This window comes from Amblyomma mixtum, chromosome 4 (genome assembly GCF_055824585.1).
Source record: "Amblyomma mixtum isolate Tamu chromosome 4, ASM5582458v1, whole genome shotgun sequence".
NCBI lineage: Eukaryota > Metazoa > Arthropoda > Arachnida > Ixodida > Ixodidae > Amblyomma > Amblyomma mixtum.
Genome location: NC_143015.1, coordinates 36,544,870 through 36,565,229, shown reverse-complemented (window position 1 = coordinate 36,565,229; position 20,360 = coordinate 36,544,870). Strand labels below are relative to the sequence as shown.

Genomic DNA, 20,360 nt, shown 5'->3' with positions numbered 1-20,360 from the left:
GCCGGAGACAATAGATCATGTGTTTCTTCATTGCTGGGAGGGGGTGTATTTGTGGGATGTGCTTCAAAGGAAACTCAAAAGAGTTGCCACTCGATGCTCATGGCATTATATACTTGCCATCGGATAACCAGGATGACGTCCCATTAGACCAAGTAATGCTAATGTGCCTCCACAGTATATGGCGCTCTCGAATGGCCGGTTATCACTGCGATTCAGATGCAAGACCGGCACGCATGTACGAGGTCTGTTAGAAAAGTATCCAACTTTATTTTTTTTGCGAACACCTGATGGATATGAAACAAGCGCGCTTGCATCAGGCGACCTTGAACCTTCATGCGCATGCATGAATTTTTTCCCCCTGCCGATAGCGTCAGTCGCTGGGAAGCAGCGTTTGAGTGAGGCAGTGCGCAGTGCTCCCGTCGATTTTTTATTGCAAGGAAAATGGCGGAGTGAAAGAAGCAGCGCTACTGCATCAAATTTTGCCATAAACTGGGCGACAGCCAAGTGGAAACCATTCGAAATATTCAGTTCGGCAATGACCTGGTCATTGCCGAACTGAACGCTATGGTGATGCGGGACCGTCGCGTGACTATCCGAGAAATTTAGAAAGAGGTGGACATGAGCAATTTCTCCGCACGTTCCATTATCACCGAAGATTTGGCCATGGAGAGAGTTGCGACGAAATTCGTGCCGAAGCTGCTCACGGTGGAGCAAAATCAGCTCGTGTTGAAGTCTCACAGGACATGCTGGATTCCGCAAACAGTGACCCCGACTTCATCAACATCATAATCACTGGTGACGAGCCTTGGGTGTACAGGTACGACCCGGAAACCAGATCCCAGTCGTCACAGTGCAAACATTCCACGTCACCAAGACTTAAGAAGGCCCGCCAAGTGCGCAGCAATGTGAAAGTGATGCTGACTGCTTTCTTTGACCCCCTCTGTGTGGCAGACCACGAGTACGCACTCCACAGGGTCAAACAATGACCAAAGAGTACTACAGGGATGTCCTCTGTTGCCTACGTGATGCTGTGGGGCGCAAGAATCTGGAGCTGAGGTCAACAGGAAATTGGCGCACCAATCGCGACAATGCTCCTGCACATTCCTCGCACTCCATTCAGATTTTTTGGCGAAAACCCAGACTCCTGTAGTTCAACAGATTCCTTACTGTCCTGATATGGCCCCTGCGACTCCTGGCTGGTTCCCAAAATTAAAAGGCCATTGAAAGGAGCGCGATTTCAGACAAGGAAGAACATTATGGCTGCAACGACAGCTGAGCTAAACTCCATTCCGAAAAGGGCCTTTTCGGAATACTTCGCACAATGGCAGCACCGCTGGGAGAAGTGCGTGGAGTCCCAAGTAGACTACTTTGAAGGTGACTAGGTTTGCAACGCTCCAGTTATGCAAGTTTTTTTTCTACGGATAAAGGTCGGATACTTTTCTAACAGACCTCATATTTCCGAGAAAGCGTACAGATATGGCTGGAGACGGCGAAATTACAAACTTGTGTTCCCGAGTGGCTGTCAAGGCTGGAGCCCTTGACGGTACTCAAGGAATTTTAACATGACAATGCCTGCCCCTTGTGGGTACAGGCTATTTGAACGCTGTGTATATATGTTCGCGTGTGTTACTGTTATTTTTGTGTCTAAGCCAGGAAATAAAGAAAAAAAAAGGCCTGCTAGCTCAGTTGATTAGAACGTCGTGCTAATAACGCGAAGGTCGTAGGTTCAATCCCTGCGCCGGCAACGTTGTATTTTTTCTCCTGCTCTCAACGCAGTTTAACGTCCATGGTGCAGGCACTGCCACTTTTACCTGAGTGGTGAACGAAGCCGTAGTGTGTGCATAGCAGAAACACGAATGGCATGGGTTACCACGATTCCTGCAACAGTTCTGGCCTGCTAGCTCAGTTGGTTAGAGCGTCGTGCTAATAACGCGAAGGTCGTAGGTTCAATCCCTGCGCAGGCCACGTTGTAGTTTTTTTTCTCCTGCTCTCAACTCATTTTAACGTCCATGGTGCAGCCACTGCCACTTTTACCTGAGTGGTGAACGAAGCCGTAGTGTGGCATAGCAGAAACACGAATGGCATGGGTTACCACGATTCCTGGAACAGTTCTGGCCTGCTATACCGTGCTGGAATGTTGCGATGTGCTCGGGGACCGCATCGCTATGATGCAGCTAGATCTGGCGAAAGCCTTCGATCGCGTTTCCCATGATGTCATTTTCAGCATTTTGGAGCACGCTAATGTAGGCCGTATTATTGCAGAAGGTGTTAAGATGGCATATGCAAACTGCACCACGCGCATTATTGTTAATGGTGACCTCACAGACAGGATAGCAGTTCATTCGTCAGTAAGGCAGGGATGCCCGCTATCGCCTCTGCTGTTTGCGGCCTACTTGGAGCCACTGTGCTTAGCTATGATCAAAAGTGAGAGCATCACGGGCTTTCGATTGCAGTCGACTCACGTCAAAATCCTTGCTTATGCGGACGATATTGCGGTATTCTGTTCAGACAGAGGCAGCATTACTGAGGTGATCAGCACGGTGGATAAATTCTGCAAACAAACGGGGTGTCTCATAAACTGGGACAAAAGCTCTGGCTTTTGGCATGGCGACTGGGAAGCGATGCCTGAACACTTTTCCAGGATGCGATGGTCGTCTTTGCCGACGCAATATCTCGGCGTCCCCCTAGTGCATTATCGCGATGCAAGTGAACACTGGAATGAAGATACGTCAAGGGCGAGGGAGAAAGCAGATGCCTGGAAAGGGAGGCAGTTATCAATGTTTGCGCGAGCCTCCGTCTGCAATCTTTTCCTTGTATCCAAAATATGGTATTTGATGAATGTGCTGTGCGCATCTCGGGCCAGTATTCAAAAGATGCATCGAGTGTTTGCTGTTTTTATTTGGTCGTCAAACTGGGAGAGAACCAGCCGTACCAATTTGTTTCTTTCAGTGAAAAAAGGAGGCCTCGGCCTTGTGCATTTTTTTCTGCGTCAAGTTGTTTCGCGTTTTTTCTTTCTACGAAATCAAAGGGATAATTTTCTTATGACTGTTATCCAAGTGCGGTTGCAGAGACTTCTTCCTGAATTTGTCGTCTCATCTTGTGCGAATATGTGTGGCACTGTCAATGGGTACATGCGAGAAGCTGTACTCTCTTTTAGGCTGCTCCATGTGCGATTTTCCCTTGAGTACTTATCTAAAGTATCAAAGCAAAAGCTGTATAAGGATCTGGTGGACACCATGTTACCGACCCCAATCTACCGGTTACCTTATCGTGGAGGCCCAGGGCACGATGTATTAAAGAGAGTTAAAAATATGCCTGTGAACCCATCTACGAAATCTTTTTTCTTTAAATTGCACTCGAATACACTTCCTGTTAAAACGTGGCTGCACGAAAAGGGGATTTTTGTCCCATGGACCACAAACTGTCTCTTATGCAAAAAACCTGAGACAGTAGAACATGTATTTCTGGACTGTTGGGACCCCATTTTCTATTGGGATGTGCTACAACGAACAGTCAAAAAAGATTTTCCCCTGGACCCCTACGGCATCAGATTCCTGCCAATTCAGAATGAAGCAGGAGTACCGTATGATTTAATCATGCTTCTGGGCCTCCACAGCATTTGGAGGACACGGATGCAAGTGCGACACGCGGATGTTAACGTTCGCTCGGTGCGCGAAAACTTTATTGAAAGTGTTGCGAGCTTGAGAGAAATGTACCGAGCACAAGCTGACCCACCTGAATGGATTACTGTATTTGATGAACTGGTCGCATTGAGAAGATTTTAAGCCCTGATACGTCAGCCGAATTAGGCTGATGTTTTTATCATTTGTACATTTTTGTTTTCATGTCACAGACGGCAATAAAGAAAAAAAAATTCTGGCCTGCTAGCTCAGTGGTGGCCGTGTGATTCCACTTCCGGCTTCCGTGGGAGACGGTCGTGTGATGGGAAGCTCTGAGCGCGCTTCGTTATCGGTCATGTCTGGCCGAGGTTTCGGTGAGCGACGCCCACCAGTTGGCTATCGCTTAGTTTTGCCTACGCTGCCTTCGGGAGACGCAATGAAGACAGCGGTTTTCCTTCACTGCGATATTGCCGGGCGGCCTTATCGCATACAGGATTTTCGTGAGCCTTTGGAAACTGCCGGTGTTCTACCTTTCGTGGCTGGCATTGGGCCCTTTCAAATGTCGCATGTGTGGATGTTGAAGCTGAAAACTTCGGAAGCGAAGGAACGACTGCTGACAGAAGGAGCACTTGAAGTGAAAAAACGCTATTGTGCGGTCATAGACCCCAACAAACGTGAGTTGGCCTTCAGGGTGCACTGGGTGCCCTTCTACGTGTCGAATGATTCTGTGCAGAAGGCTTTTGAAGAATTTGGAGAGGTGACAGACGTCAACCGCGAGCAGTGGAACAGTCCCGGTTTCGAAGACGTCGAATCGACCACCCGTCTGGTGCGTATGGTTCTGAAGGAGGGGCTCTCTATCGATGATTTGCCCCACATGCTCAAGTTCTACGGAGGACAAGTGTTGGTGGTGGTACCTGGACGGCCACCAATATGCCTACGGTGCAAAAGGACGGGACATATTCGACGCGACTGCCGCACGCCAAGATGCAGTTTGTGTCACGCCTTCGGACACGAACGGGAAGGGTGCGTTCGCACGTATGCGCGTGTGGCCACGGGTACTGCTCCGCCGCAAGACGACGGCAGCGAGCTGCTCATGGACCAGGAGGAACTGGAGAACGCCGGAGCCCCGCCCCCTTCAGGACTCAGCGACGGCCCTGCTTCCCAGCAGCCGGAGCTGCCCGCTGGCGACGAGAAGTCACAAGGTGACCCCGCTGCAGAAACGACTGGCAAGAAGGCGGATGGTGCTGCGGCGCCAGAAGAGCCAACGAGGGAGAGCACTTCAGGCTACCACGACTCCGAGGCGCCGATGGATGCGACAGTCGCTTCCATTAAGCGACCTCGTGACTACGAAAAGGCACCGGCTACGGAACGAGAACTGCGTCGGCTAGAAAGGCATTGGAGAGGGGAGGGAGCCAAGAAAGGCAAGTTAGCCTTGTCGCGGTCCTCGTCGCTAACTCGCGACGAGAGGCCGAAGCAGTGAGCCTTAGTCACTGTTGTTTGTTTGCTGAGTGCACGCTATGGCTTATTTGAAGAAACCGCTAAAAGTTGGCACTCTGAACGTACGAGGGCTTGCCTCGAAGCGTAAGCAAGTGCAGTTGAACCGACTGTTCGGGGAGTTAGATCTAGATATCGCGGCTATTCAAGAAACAAAAGTTGAGGATGAGCAGCAAACAGATAACATGGTGCTTGGTTTTCGTTCGCATTTCAATGTTTGTGTAAGCCATGCGGCTGGTTTGTCGGCGGGATGCTGTCTTTTCCTGAGGAAAAACAGGCATAGTAGAAGAACAAATAATAACTTGTGCAAGGGGGCGGTTTATCGTGTGTGACTTCACATATGAAACATTCGCGGTGAGGGTTGTTGTCCTGTATGCTCCCACGATACAAAAGGAACGGCGCGGTTTTTTTGAACAGTTAGCCTCGTTCCTTGATTGCAGTCGAGTGCTCATACTATTGGGAGACTTCAATTGCGTTTTGGACCCTAAAGATCGTTCAAATGTAAAGGATGTAAAAGACCCGAGTGTTGATTTCTTGAAGAGTGTCCTCAACGAGTGCAGCTTGGAGGATGTAATAGGTCTGGCGAAGAGTCAGAATCACGTGCATTTTACGCATTTTCAAGGTAGTAGCCACGCACGACTGGACAGAATATATGTGTCGCCGGAGTTTTCACCTTCCTGTGAGCAGTATGAAGTGAAGCAAGTGTCATTTAGTGACCACTGCCTAGTTACGGTAACTTTGGGAGGAAGGAAGCAGCGTAAAGCAAAAATGAACTGGGATATGTGGAAACTAAACTCAAGGCTTATAGAAGACATATTTTTAAGAAAAGTTAAGGAAAGCATTGATATGTTTAATAATAGTAAAAGAGGACGTATTGAATCTTGGGAATGCTTTAAGCAGGAGTTGAAAATGCATGCCATTGAGCGTTCAACGATAAGAAAATATGAGGAAAAAAAAGAAGAAAAGCATTTGCGTGAGCTTTTGGCGAATTTAGGGCACGAAGAGGAAAAAACGCCGGGCATGTTCATGCATGATATAAAAGGCGTCAAAGTTAGGCTAGAAGCTTTAGATGCTCAGAAGTACAGAGGAGCAGCGATAAGAGCACGCACGGAAAAATGGCTTACTGGTGAAATGCCTACAAAACGCGCGCTCACAGATGAAAAGCGATACGCGCGGTCAAACGAGATATCAGTTATCGAATACAAAGGACGAACCCTCAGTGAACAAAGTGAAATTTCGAGTGCATTCGTGGAACAGTACCGTGAGCTGTTTTCATGCAAAGCACCAAGTGAAGAAGGGTTTCGGGAAAACTTTTTGCCACTTATGCCAATATTAGGAAATGAGATAACTGAAGAACTAGAGAGCGAAATAAGTATTAAGGAAATAGAGACAGCAATTGAGGAATTGAATGCCGGAAAGTCGCCGGGACCTGACGGTTTGAGTGCTGCCTTTTATAAGAGCTTTAAATATGACATTGCTGCTATGCTACATAAGCTTTTCAAAGAGTGTTTTGAGGTCGGTAGGCTGCCACCTTCGTTTAGCAATGCTCATACGGTCTTAATTCCTAAGACAGATGACCCTGCCAAGCTGGTAAAAGTAACAAGCTATAGACCGATCACATTAACAAACGTTGATTATAAAATCCTGATGAAAGTGTTAGCTAAGCGATTGCAATACGTCATAAAGGATATTGTAGGGCCTCACCAAACGTGTGGCATAAAAACAAGAAGCATATTTAAAAATATTCATGTAGCACGCAGCGTGCTCGAGTGCTGCGATGCTTTAAATAAGAAAGTGGCTATGGTTCAAATTGACTTTGAAAAAGCATTTGATCGGGTGTCTCATGAAATACTCTATTGTTTGTTGGAACATATTGGTATTGGTTCGGTTGTTCTCAATGGGGTAAAAATGGCTTATGCATGTTGCTCGACACGACTTATGGTAAACAAAATATTATCTGAAAGAATTGATGTGAGGGCTTCTGTTCGACAAGGATGTCCACTGTCCACTCTACTTTTTGCAATTTATTTGGAGCCTTTTTGTAGGATGATAACTGCGAGCGAGCACATCCGAGGTTTTAGGTTGGGAGCGTGTGAGGTGCGAATACTGGCATATGCAGATGATGTTGCCCTCGTTTGTGAAGATCGTAAAGTATTGTAGAAGCGTTACAAGTAACCGAAAGGTTTTGCAGGCAAACTGGTAGTGCTGTTAATCTAGATAAATGCCTCGGAGTCTGGCATGGACAATGGGACTTAGAACCAGAATCGTTCTGCGGGGTTCGATGGGCTACAACTCCCGGGGTTTATTTGGGAGTCCCGCTGGACAGATATGGGGAAAATACCAATTACTGGAATGAAAAAGCGGAAGAAATGCGGGACCGGACCAAAGGATGGATGGGCCGTAATCTTTCTATTTTCGCGCGTGCAACTGTATGTAACACCTTTCTTGTGGCAAAGATCATGTATTTACTTCAAGTATTATATTGTGCACGAACCAATATCCAAAGGTTTCATCGGGTTTTTGCGGTTTTCATTTGGGCGTCTAATTGGGAACGCATTCGCAGAGATAATCTCTTCCGGAGAGTAAAGGTCGGGGACTGTCTCTGATGCATCTCTATGTGCGGCAGGTTGTTTTAAGGTTTTGTTTCCTGCGTGACCAAAATGACGCCTTTCTGAGAACATTCATACAAATCATGTTATCCAGTGCACTTCCAGAATTCATTGTCTCTTCTGGCAGTGCTCGGCGGTACACAGTGTCTCGCTTCCTGCGAGAGGTTGTCTGGTCGTTCAGGTTTTTGAAAGTGCGGTTCTCTCTAGAGTATTTAGCGAATGTAACGCCGAAGCGATTATACAAGGATCTCATTGAACAGTTGTTTCCAGCGCCACTGTACAGAACCTTATACTGTGAAGGCCCTGGGAAAGACGTTCTCAGGCGAGTTAAAAAGATGACTGTTGCACCTGGCGTCAAAACTTTCTTTTTCAAACTGCACACCGGAACCCTTCCAGTAAAAACATGGCTAGAGGAAAAGGGCCTTTTTGTTCCTTGGGGCTCGAACTGTCTCCTGTGTAGAAAACCGGAGACGGTAGAACATGTGTTCCTGGATTGCTGGGATGCGGTGTTCTACTGGGATGTTTTGCAAAGAACACTAAAAAAGGACTTGCCATTGACACCGCGCGGAATTCGGTACTTGACTACTGAAAGTGATGTTGCACAGTACGACCAGATTATGTTATTGGGCCTTCACAGCATTTGGAGGAGTAGAATGGCTGTTCGACACTGTGACTTGGATGCACGATCGGTATGTGATTATTTTGTGGAACATGTGTATAAATTAAGAGAAGTCTTGAAGCAACAAGATTACGCTGATGATGTATTGAGTCTGATGGACCAACTTGTGTTAATGAAAGTCCATTAGACACGGTTGTCTGCCAAGGGGCATGACAACTACGATATTTTAGTTATGTATTCATTCATGCAATAAAGAAAAAAAAAAGCCTGCTAGCTCAGTTGGTTAGAGCGTCGTGCTAATAACGCGAAGGTCGTCGGTTCAATCCCTGCGCAGGCCACGTTGTATTTTTTTTTCTCCTGCTCTCAACTCATTTTAACGTCCATGGTGCAGCCACTGCCACTTTTACCTGAGTGGTGAACGAAGCCGTAGTGTGGCATAGCAGAAACACGAATGGCATGGGTTACCACGATTCCTGGAACAGTTCTGGCCTGCTAGCTCAGTTGGTTAGAGCGTCGTGCTAATAACGCGAAGGTCGTCGGTTCAATCCCTGCGCAGACCACGTTGTATATTTTTTCTCCTGCTCTCAACTCATTTTAACGTCCATGGTGCAGCCACTGCCACTTTTACCTGAGTGGTGAACGAAGCCGTAGTGTGGCATAGCAGAAACACGAATGGCATGGGTTACCACGATTCCTAGAATAGTTCTGGCCTGCTAGCTCAGTTGGTTAGAGCGTCGTGCTAATAACGCGAAGGTCGTCGGTTCAATCCCTGCGCAGGCCACGTTGTAGTTTTTTTTCTCCTGCTCTCAACTCATTTTAACGTCCATGGTGCAGCCACTGCCACTTTTACCTGAGTGGTGAACGAAGCCGTAGTGTGGCATAGCAGAAACACGAATGGCATGGGTTACCACGATTCCTAGAATAGTTCTGGCCTGCTAGCTCAGTTGGTTAGAGCGTCGTGCTAATAACGCGAAGGTCGTCGGTTCAATCCCTGCGCAGGCCACGTTGTAGTTTTTTTTCTCCTGCTCTCAACTCATTTTAACGTCCATGGTGCAGCCACTGCCACTTTTACCTGAGTGGTGAACGAAGCCGTAGTGTGGCATAGCAGAAACACGAATGGCATGGGTTACCACGATTCCTGGAACAGTTCTGGCCTGCTAGCTCAGTTGGTTAGAGCGTCGTGCTAATAACGCGAAGGTCGTCGGTTCAATCCCTGCGCAGACCACGTTGTATATTTTTTTCTCCTGCTCTCAACTCATTTTAACGTCCATGGTGCAGCCACTGCCACTTTTACCTGAGTGGTGAACGAAGCCGTAGTGTGGCATAGCAGAAACACGAATGGCATGGGTTACCACGATTGCTAGAATAGTTCTGGCCTGCTAGCTCAGTTGGTTAGAGCGTCGTGCTAATAACGCGAAGGTCGTCGGTTCAATCCCTGCGCAGGCCACGTTGTAGTTTTTTTTCTCCTGCTCTCAACTCATTTTAACGTCCATGGTGCAGCCACTGTCACTTTTACCTGAGTGGTGAACGAAGCCGTAGTGTGGCATAGCAGAAACACGAATGGCATGGGTTACCACGATTCCTAGAATAGTTCTGGCCTGCTAGCTCAGTTGGTTAGAGCGTCGTGCTAATAACGCGAAGGTCGTCGGTTCAATCCCTGCGCAGGCCACGTTGTAGTTTTTTTTCTCCTGCTCTCAACTCATTTTAACGTCCATGGTGCAGCCACTGCCACTTTTACCTGAGTGGTGAACGAAGCCGTAGTGTGGCATAGCAGAAACACGAATGGCATGGGTTACCACGATTCCTGAAACAGTTCTGGCCTGCTAGCTCAGGGGATTCGGCTTCCGGCCACCGAGCGTGACGGACGTGCGATGACGGGCTCCGTTGGAGCGGCTACAGCGGCCATGTCTGGCCGCGGAAACAGGATTTTCGCCTCGGAAGATGAATATCAGGTGATTCTGCCTACCCTTCCTACAGGAAATGTTGTGTTAAACACAGTCTTTTTGCACGCTGACGTGCGGGCCCGCCCCTATCGGGTCGAAGATTTCAGGGATGCGCTGGCTCAGCTGATGCTGCTCCCCGAGGTTATCGCCTTGGGGGCGTATCGCATGAGCCATGTGTGGGCTATTACCTTCACCAGTGCTGATGCGGTGAAGAAAATTCTTGCTGCCCGGGAAGTAAAAGTGAAGGACCGCCGCTGTCTAGTTATTGACCCGGCAAACCAAGACGTCCGCGTCAAGCTACACTGGCTGCTGCACAACGTGCCCGACGAAGACGTGAGGGTAGCCCTCGCCCCGTACGGCAAGGTGAGCGAAGTCACCAAGGAACGGTGGCGCGTCCAGGGTGTCGCCAGCAAGGGGTCGACGACGCGCTTGGTTTCATTGAAAATGAATCCTGGCGTGAAACTGGAAGACCTCCCTCACGAAGTCAGGGTTGGCGGTGAGCTGGCTCTCGTGGTTGTACCGGGCAGAGCTCCGCTCTGTCTGCGCTGCCACGGTACTGGGCACATTCGCCGTGAGTGCAAAGTTCCAAGGTGCGGCGCCTGTCGCCGTTACGGACATGAGGATAGCAGCTGTGTACGCACGTACGCGAGCGCTGCCGTCCCAGTCAACAATGACATCTCGTCCGAGCTTGTCATGGACGAGGCTGACGCGGAAGACGCTGCAGCAGAGGCAGGCGACGGAGCGGAGAAGGAAAAATCCCCGGCTGTGTCGACTCCTGGAACATCCGCAACCGCGGAGACGCTCAGCAGTAAGCTGCAGCAACAGGAAGCGCCGCCTGCAGATGTTAAGACGTCAAAGAGCGAAGTCCTCTCGGGGAGTGGGGCGTCAGTTCCCGTCGTTCCCCAACATGCTGAAAGCATGGAAGTTACGGATGCGTCAACCAGCAACCAGGGAGGAAAGCGACCGCACGAGCACAGTGGGAACGGAGAGCCTAAGGCGAGCGAGGGCGACGAGCCACCGCCGAAGACTGTTGGTGTGAGGCGAGCGACGCTGAAACCGCGGCCGAATATACCGGCCGATCAACGAGCGGCGGCTAAGCCGCCGCCTTAGTTGAGTGAGTGCGTTGTGTGTGGCTTCTGTGGACGCGAGATGGCCTTTTTTGGTGACGGACTGCATGGGCTGGGTCTCCAGTCCGTACGCATGAGGCAGAGGTGCAAGAGACGTTGGAATACCGGCACTGTACCCATCGAGCACCATGGACTAGGCAAGTCGCCCTCCGCCGACGCTTTGTGTCCTCAGGTACGCACCATACGGCTCCTGTACTTAAACTAGATGGCTTCGACACCTGTTGGAGCGTTGCGCATTGCAACAATTAATGTCAGGGGACTGGCTTCTAAAAAACGTCAGTACCAACTAAGCCGGTTGTTCCTCGATAATGACCTCGACATAATAGCCGTCCAGGAGACCAAAGTCGAAGGACAGGAACAGACGGACCGTATGGTGCAGCCTTTTACGACACGTTACAATATTTGTGTGTGCCATTCGTCTGGCACATCGGGGGGTTGTGCTGTCTTTATTAGGAATTCCATGGGGATTGTCGAACAGAATTTAACTGTGTGTCTAACTGGCCGTTTGCTTGTAGTTGATTTTCTTTATTGCAATTTACTGTGGAGGATCATATGTGTGTATGCCCCTAACAAAGAGAACGAGCGCGAGGGATTTTTTGAGCGTCTTGAACAATACGTATGCTGTGAGCGGTTAATTGTGCTGTTGGGTGACTTTAACTGCGTATGTAAAGCAGAGGACAGAACTACAAAAAGACTTGTCCACGACAAAAGTGCGGAATTGTTGAATTCGCTTGTACACGAAAATGGTTTAGATGATGTTGCTGAAGTTCTGTCGGTAGCATCGCATTTTACTCACTTTCAGGGTGAAAGTCACGCGAGATTGGACAGAGCGTATGTGTCCCTTGATCTTGTTCCTTTGTGCAACAGCTACGAGGTGAAAAACATGTCTTTTACCGACCACAGCTTAGTTGCGTTTACCCTGGGAAAAAAAGAAAAGAAATCTCGTTTCTCGTGGGATCTTTGGAAGTTTAATGCACAGTTACTCGAGGATGAACTTTTTGGTAGTAAAGTTAATGAATGTATTAAAGCATTGCTATCAGCAGAGCCTGGGAACTGGGTAATTAGATGGGAAGATTTCAAACAGCAAGTGAAAATGAACGCGATTGAAAGAGCAAGCGTTATTTGCCATGATAAACGTGTTAAAGAAAAAGAACTACATTGCCAACTTGTCTTGCTCGTAAGCCTGGAAAGTTCCCAGCCGGGAAGATATAAGAAAGAGATAAGAGAAACAAAAAGTAAACTTGAGATTATCGAAAAAAACAAGTATGCAGCTGCCGTGATAAGGGCGCGTGCTGAACGTCTCTGGCTTGACCAAGTGCCTACTAAACGCTCGCTTAGTGACGAAAAGAAGTATGCGACTCAAAATGAAATAAAACAAATTAGGTACAGAAACGAGGTAACGAATGATAGCAAGATGATTCAGTTAGCTTTTGTTGAACAGTATAGGGAATTGTTTGGGCGCCGTCAGCTTGAAGAAGAGGGCTTTACAGAAACGTTCTTGTCTCGTATGCCAAAGCTTGGAGATGAAATAAAACAAGAGCTGGAGGTACCATTCAGCGTAAGCGAAGTGGGAAGAGCGATCGAAGAACTGAGTACCGGAAAATCTCCTGGTCCTGACGGCCTAGGCAGTGATTTTTATAAGAGTTTCAAAGCCGAACTCACTTACGCTCTGCACTGCGTCTTCACCGAAATGTATGAAACAAAGAAAATACCGCCGTCATTTAAAACAGCACACGTGGTTTTAGTGCCCAAGAGTGAAGACCAGGCTAAACTGCTGTCCGTTGGGGCTTATCGGCCGATAAGCCTGACCAACGTCGACTATAAAGTGTTTATGAAGATTCTTGCCAATAGACTGCAAAAGGTTATAAAGGACCTTGTAGGGCCGCACCAAACGTGCGGTATTAAAGGTCGCACCATTGGAACGAATGTGCACATTGCTAGAACTGTTCTTGAATGTTGCGATGCGTTCGTGGGACGAGTTGCCATGATGCAGCTTGACTTGGCGAAGGCCTTCGATCGCGTGTCACACGAAATTCTTTTCGCCGTTCTAGAATATGCCAACGTCGGCTCTGTAATATTACAAGGTGTACAGATGGCGTACGAAAACTGTGTTACGCGTATTATAGTGAACAAACAGGTTACTGAACCTGTGCCTGTCTGTTCCTCGGTCAGGCAGGGCTGCCCGCTCTCGCCTCTGCTCTTTGCGATCTATCTTGAGCCTTTTCTGTTATCGCTGTTACACAATGATGGGATCTGTGGTTTCACTCTTCAGTCGGTGCAAGTAAAAGTGCTTGCTTACGCTGATGATATTGCTGTTTTTTGCGCGGACCAAGAAAGCGTTAAAGAAGTTGTCAAAGTTGCGCGGGCCTATTGCAAAAAGACCGGGTGCGAAGTTAACTGGGATAAGTGCATTGGATTTTGGCACGGTGATTGGGAGAGCACACCCGCAGTGTTTGCTAACATGCAATGGACGACCTCCCCTGCGAAGTATTTGGGGGTACCCTTAGAGCACTATAAGAACAGTACAGAGTTGTGGGGTGAGGTAACGCAGAGTGCAAGGAAAAAAGCGGATGGATGGAAAGGACGTGACCTTTCTGTTTTCGCGCGTGCAAGTGTGTGCAATGTATTTTTGATAGCCAGAATTTGGTATTTTTTGCAGTTTTTGCTCATCACCAGAGCAAACGTGCAGAAGCTGCATAGAGTGTTTGCTGTTTTTATTTGGAGCTCGAATTGGGAGCGAACTAGTCGAGCTAATTTGTTCCTACCGGTCAAAAGAGGTGGCCTTGGACTTTCCAACTTGTTTCTGAAACAAGTTGTCTCAAGATTTTTGTTTCTACGTGATCAAACCGATCCTTTGTTGCGCACAATGTTGCAGGTGCGCTTAGGAAATGTGTTACCGGAATTTGTTGTGTCCAGTTTCCCAGCCACGAATCGTGCTGTAACTGGGTTTTTACGTGAAGTTGTGGCTGCCTTTCACATTTTGAGCTCTCATTTTTCGACTGAATATCTGGCTGCTGTACCCAGGAAAAAATTGTACAAGGATTTGTTAGATATCTTTATACCTGTACCCTTATACCGATCCATTTACTGCGGAGGCCCAGGCAAAGATGTGCTAAATCGAGTTAAGAAGATGCCGGTAAGACCGAACGTCAAATCCTTTTTCTTTAAATTACACTCGGGTACCCTTCCGGTGAAAACATGGCTAAACGATAAAGGCATTTTCGTACCATGGAACGTCGACTGCACACTGTGCAAAAAACCCGAGACCATCGAACATGTCTTTATCGACTGCTGGGACCCGGTTTTCCACTGGGATATCTTGCAAAGAACTTTAAAAATAGAGCTACCTGTTACTGCATATGGCATCCGGTTCCTGCCTATAGAAAGTGGCGAAGTGCCATACGATATGTTTATGCTACTGGGCCTCCACAGCATCTGGAAAACTAGGATGGCGGCTAGGCACGCAGACGCAAATGTAAAACCAGTCAGGGAAAACTTTATAGAAAGTGTAGTTTCTCTGAGAGATGTTCTCCGCAGTCAACCTCAGCCACCGGAGTGGGTGGCAGTTATGGACAAATTGATCGAAATGAAAATGTTTTAATCCGTCGCCTTAGCCAAAGTCTGGCTAGCGACTTTTTATGCCTGCGCATGTATTGTTTTCCGGCAATAAAGAAAAAAAAAAAAAAGGCCTGCTAGCTCAGTTGGTTACAGCGTCGTGCTAATAACGCGAAGGTCGTCGGTTCAATCCCTGCGCAGGCCACGTTGTATTTTTTTTTCTCCTGCTCTCAACTCATTTTAACGTCCATGGTGCAGCCACTGCCACTTTTACCTGAGTGGTGAACGAAGCCGTAGTGTGGCATAGCAGAAACACGAATGGCATGGGTTACCACGATTCCTGGAACAGTTCTGGCCTGCTAGCTCAGTTGGTCAGAGCGTCGTACTAATAACGCGAAGGTCGTCGGTTCAATCCCTGCGCAGGCCACGTTGTAGTTTTTTTTCTCCTGCTCTCAACTCATTTTAACGTCCATGGTGCAGCCACTGCCACGTTTACCTGAGTGGTGAACGAAGCCGTAGTGTGGCATAGCAGAAACACGAATGGCATGGGTTACCACGATTCCTAGAATAGTTCTGGCCTGCTAGCTCAGTTGGTTAGAGCGTCGTGCTAATAACGCGAAGGTCGTCGGTTCAATCCTTGCGCAGGCCACGTTGTAGTTTTTTTTCTCCTGCTCTCAACTCATTTTAACGTCCATGGTGCAGCCACTGCCACTTTTACCTGAGTGGTGAACGAAGCCGTAGTGTGTGTACATAGCAGAAACACGAATGGCATGGGTTACCACGATTCCTGGAACAGTTCTGGCCTGCTAGCTCATTCTACTTCCGGCCACTGGCGTGTACGGACGCAGGATCGTGAGCTCCCACGGAGCGGCGATAGCGGCCGTCGATGGCCGCGGAAACAGGATTGAAGATAAGGAAGGACAGGAGTACGAAATCGTTTTGCCTACGTTGCTTACCGGTCGTGTTGTTCTAAACACCGTGTTTTTGCACGGCGACGTGCGAGTTAGGCCCTACAGGGTCGAGGATTTCCGCGACGCCCTCGCCAACGCTGGTGCGCTCCCCGACGTTGTGGCGTTGGGGGCGTATCAGGTAAACCACGTTTGGGCGGTTACGCTCAACAGCACCGAGGCAACGAAGAAGTTGGCAGCGTTAAAGGAACTGGATGTCAAAGGACGGCGCTGCATTATCATCGATCCTGCCGACCAACAGATGAACCTACGGCTGCACTGGATGCTGCACGGTGTAGCCGACGACGACATTCGGACGGCTCTTGCGGCTTTTGGGAATGTAACGGAGGTGACCCGGGAGCGTTGGCGTGTTTCAGGCGTCAAGGAGAAGGGGTCTACAACCAGGACTGTTCTCCTGAAGCTGAAACCCGGTATGAAGGTTGACGACCTGCCACACCAGTTATGCGTCGCCGGCGAGCTGGCCCTTGTTGTGGTGCCTGGGCGGCCTATGCAGTGCTTACGGTGCCGCGGCACGGGACACGTTCGACGTGAATGCAAGGTACCCCGGTGCTCCAAATGCAGGCGTTATGGCCACGGTGACAGCGAGTGTGTTCGCACATACGCGGTGGCTACCGGTGCGGTATCGAGAGACGACACGGCAGAGCTTCTGATGGACGTCGTCGAGGCGGAGGAGGCGGCGAAAGGAGCCGTGGAAGTTGGCAAGGCTGCCGGGATGACCGACGCATCAGGGCCTCCCAGCGGAGACATTAGTGGACCCGGCAATCAAAGGAAGCCACTCGAAGAGGAAGAATTACCTTCGAGTCAGGCGAGCACGTCGGCAGATGGGGAGAACGTCTTGGCAACTAAGGACGCCGAGCCAATGATCAGCGAGGAACAGCAGGACCAGAGCTGCGCCCGTTCAGCGAGCGGCACCGCCCCAGCCAAGCGCCCTCATGGCCTGACCGACAACGAAGGGGACAAGGCGGCAGCTCTCAGCGGTGAGGAGCCGCCAGCAAAAACTGCTCAATCCCGACGGTCATCTTTCAGACCGAAACCCAACGTTTTGGCGGACAAGCGTGCCGGCGATAAGGCAGCCCCGCGGCAAGGTCAGGGGCCTGCACCGGATGGCTCCGGTGGCAACGACGGCGTCTAGCCATGTGCTAGACGGGTGGGGTAAGCACCATGCTCTTGGCCTCTTCACTATTTGCGACAATGGCTTCTCTAACCCCGTTGAAAGTAGCCACTCTCAATGTTAGGGGCTTGGCAGGAAAGAAAAAGCAAAGCCAAGTTTACCGGCTTTTAACAGAGCACGATATTGACTTACTGGCCGTGCAGGAGACAAAAGTAGAAGGGGAAGAAGAGACCGGGAGCATGGTGCGACGTTTCACGTCTAGATTCTACGCTGTAGTGAGTCATGCGATAGGTACATCTGCTGGCAGCGTCCTTTTTGTAAAGAAGTTGCCGGGTCTTGTCGTGCAAGCTCATTTCTCGTGTCCGTCAGGTCGCTGTGTCGCTATCGATTTTACATTGAAGAACATTGAGTGGCGAATTGTCTGTGTGTACGCACCAAATGTTACGGACGAAAGGGCTGCGTTTTTTCAAAGTGTTGAACAGCGTCTTTGTTCCGAGAAACAGCTCATCATCATGGGCGACTTCAACTGCGTCCTAAGTGGCTGCGATAAGACCAGTGCAAGGGTGTTCAGGGACGCAAGTACGAAGATACTGTCGCAAATCATAGATAAATGGAACCTTGAGGATGTGGCAGAGTGTTTGCAAGGCGCGTGCGGCGTGAAGTACACACACTTTCAGAGGACAAGCCATGCTCGGCTTGACCGCATTTATGTATCGCTGGATGTGATTCCAAAATGTAACAGCTACCATGTAGTGCCGGTGGCTTTTTCGGACCACTGTTTAGTAGTATGTGGGATAGGATTGAAAAAACGGGGCAGTGCTTTTAGTTGGGATATGTGGAAAATAAATAAGCTAATTAAGGACGATGAATTTAGCTGTGCAGTAATTGAAGAAATAAGCAAAATAGAGCCTAGTAGTGAACTGAGAATATGGCAACAGTGGGAACTTTGCAAAGAACAGGTTAAAATTAAAGCAGTCGAACGATCTAGTGCCATTGCGTACGAAGAGAATCTAAACGAACGCAATCTAAGATGTATGCTTGCAAAACTGCTAGAAAAGGAAAGTGAAGCGCCTGGTAAATGGATCGATGACATTAGGAAAATAAAGCAGAAAATTCAACTAATAGAAGAGGACCGTTATCGTGGAGCGTTGGTGCGGGCCAGAGCGGAAGATATAGCAGCAGGGGAGACGCCGTCGAAACGAGCGTTGGGAATTGAAAAGGCTCATGCGCGGCGAAATCACATTGATAGCATAGAATGGGGTGGCATCTTATCAGACGAAAACGAACATATACAGCGGGCGTTTTTTGAGTACTATGAGGCGCTCTTCGCATTACAGGATGCAGACATAAATACGTTTAAGAACAGGTTTCTTGGGGCACTGCCGCGACTCAGCGACGAGCAGAAAGACGTTTTAGAGCTGGCAATAACCGAATCAGAGGTAGAAATGGCAATAGACAATTTAAATTCTGGGAGATCACCAGGACCAGACGGGTTAAGCGCGGCGTTTTACAAATCATTTAAGAGCAGAATCGCGCCAGTGCTGAAGACGGTCTTTAATGAAGCTTACGACGTACGTGAATTGCCTCCGTCTTATGGTAAATCACATACTGTCCTAATTCCGAAAACGGATGAAGCTGACAAGTTAAGACACGTACCAGGGTACAGGCCAATTGCTCTCACAAATGTCGATTATAAAATTTATATGAAGGTGTTGGCGCAAAGGTTACAGAGTGTAATCCAGGAAATTGTTGGCCCCCACCAAACGTGCGGGATAAAAGGCCGGTCTATTCTTTCTAACATACACAAGGCAAGATGTGTGCTCGAGTGCTGTGATTTTACAAATAGTCGCGTTGCCATCTTGCAGCTTGATCTCGAAAAGGCGTTCGACTGTGTCGCGCATAAAATTTTGCTGTGCATACTTGATTATGTGAAGGTTGGGTATGTTATCCGGGAGGGAGTCGCCTTGGCGTATCGGAACTGTACGACGAGATTGATTGTTAACCAGAGTCTGGGGGCCCCCATTCGTGTGCAGTGTTCGGTACGTCAAGGCTGCCCCCTCAGCCCTCTTCTGTTTGCTATCTACATCGAGACTGTGTTTAGACATCACCGAAAACGAGAGAATAACTGGTTTTCGGCTGCAAGCTGCGGAGGTGAAGCTGCTGGCATATGCGGATGATTTAGCGGTTTTTTCCGTTAATCGAGAAGGTGTAACAGAGGCCGTTGAATGTGTCGCTGAATTCTGCAAAACCTCTGGCAGCAGAGTGAACTGGTCTAAGTCAGAGGGGCTCTGGCACGGAGCATGGCAAACGACGATGGACCACTTTGCAAACGTACCCTGGGTGATGACCCCAACGAAGTACCTTGGAGTACCGCTAGAAAGCTATCGCGATAGCGAAACATATTGGAGAGTGCAGACCCAGGATGCGCGTGAGAAGGCGGAAAGATGGAAAGGAACAGGCTTATCAATTTTCGCTAGAGCCACCGTGTGCAACCTTTTCTTTATCAGTAAGGTGTGGTATGCGATGCAAGTGTTGCATTGTGGAAGAATGAGCATACAAAAGCTACATCGAATTTTTGCTGTTTTTGTGTGGGCTGCACAATGGGAAAGGTGCAGCCGGACGAATTTGTTTAGAAAAGTGAAGGATGGTGGAGTGGGCCTGGGACACCTTTTCTTGCGGCAGATTGTTAACAGATTTATATTTCTGCGTGATGTCAGTGATCCGTTTTTGCGCACCGTGTGCCAAGTAAGGCTGGGGCGCGCGCTGCCTGACTTTGTTGTTGCAACCGAAACCCTATCGGGCGGAATTTTTGGGTACTTCAGAGAAGTTGTCGCAAGTGTCCGATTTCTCTCAACGAGGTTTTCCAACGAATATTTATCTACAGTGAACAAGCAAAAATTGTATAAGGATTTATGTGAAGTTGTCTTGCCGGAACCCATGTATAGGGCCTTGTACAGTGGAGGCCATGGAAGGAATGTGTTAAAGAGGGTAAAGGGAGTGCCCAGGGTTGACCCAGGGGTTAAAACTTTTTTTTCAAGTTGCACACTGGAACGTTATCAGTCAAAATGTTTTTACAGGATAAGGGCTTATTTCTTCCGTGGGGTCATCACTGCCTTATCTGCAAGCAACCAGAAACGATAGATCACGTTTTTCTGCATTGTTGGGAAGGGGTTTACTTTTGGGACGTACTTCAAAGGACTATAAAGAAACAATTTCCACTTCACCCCCATGGAATACGGTATCTGCCCATTGAAAACGAGGACGGAGTACCTTTCGATCTGATAATGTTACTGGGCCTCCACAGTATTTGGCGC

The 20,360-nt window shown here is 48.7% G+C and overlaps 3 protein-coding genes, 1 non-coding gene and 1 pseudogene across 4 annotated transcripts; all 5 read left to right on the top strand.

The window, feature by feature from the left end:
• The first annotated feature begins 1,891 nt into the window (after window positions 1-1,891).
• TRNAI-AAU (transfer RNA isoleucine (anticodon AAU)) lies at window positions 1,892-1,965 on the top strand. Its single transcript has one exon. It is a non-coding gene; the product is annotated as a tRNA-Ile (tRNA).
• A 487-nt stretch (window positions 1,966-2,452) lies between these two features.
• On the top strand, window positions 2,453-3,840 carry LOC149346145 (uncharacterized). The gene has a single exon (XM_089585354.1). It carries the CDS (start codon window positions 2,622-2,624, stop codon window positions 3,783-3,785), a length of 1,164 nt encoding a protein of 387 aa, XP_089441480.1. The 5' UTR covers window positions 2,453-2,621; the 3' UTR covers window positions 3,786-3,840.
• Window positions 3,841-10,213: 6,373 nt separating this feature from the next.
• On the top strand, window positions 10,214-11,545 carry LOC149346144 (uncharacterized). Its single transcript, XM_089586002.1, has one exon. It carries the CDS (start codon window positions 10,214-10,216, stop codon window positions 11,393-11,395), a length of 1,182 nt encoding a protein of 393 aa, XP_089442128.1. The 3' UTR covers window positions 11,396-11,545.
• A 2,030-nt stretch (window positions 11,546-13,575) lies between these two features.
• LOC149346143 (uncharacterized) lies at window positions 13,576-15,069 on the top strand. Its single transcript, XM_089585353.1, has one exon. It carries the CDS (start codon window positions 13,874-13,876, stop codon window positions 15,011-15,013), a length of 1,140 nt encoding a protein of 379 aa, XP_089441479.1. The 5' UTR covers window positions 13,576-13,873; the 3' UTR covers window positions 15,014-15,069.
• Window positions 15,070-15,853: 784 nt separating this feature from the next.
• LOC149346142 (uncharacterized) lies at window positions 15,854-17,170 on the top strand (annotated as a pseudogene).
• The last annotated feature ends 3,190 nt before the right edge of the window (window positions 17,171-20,360 follow it).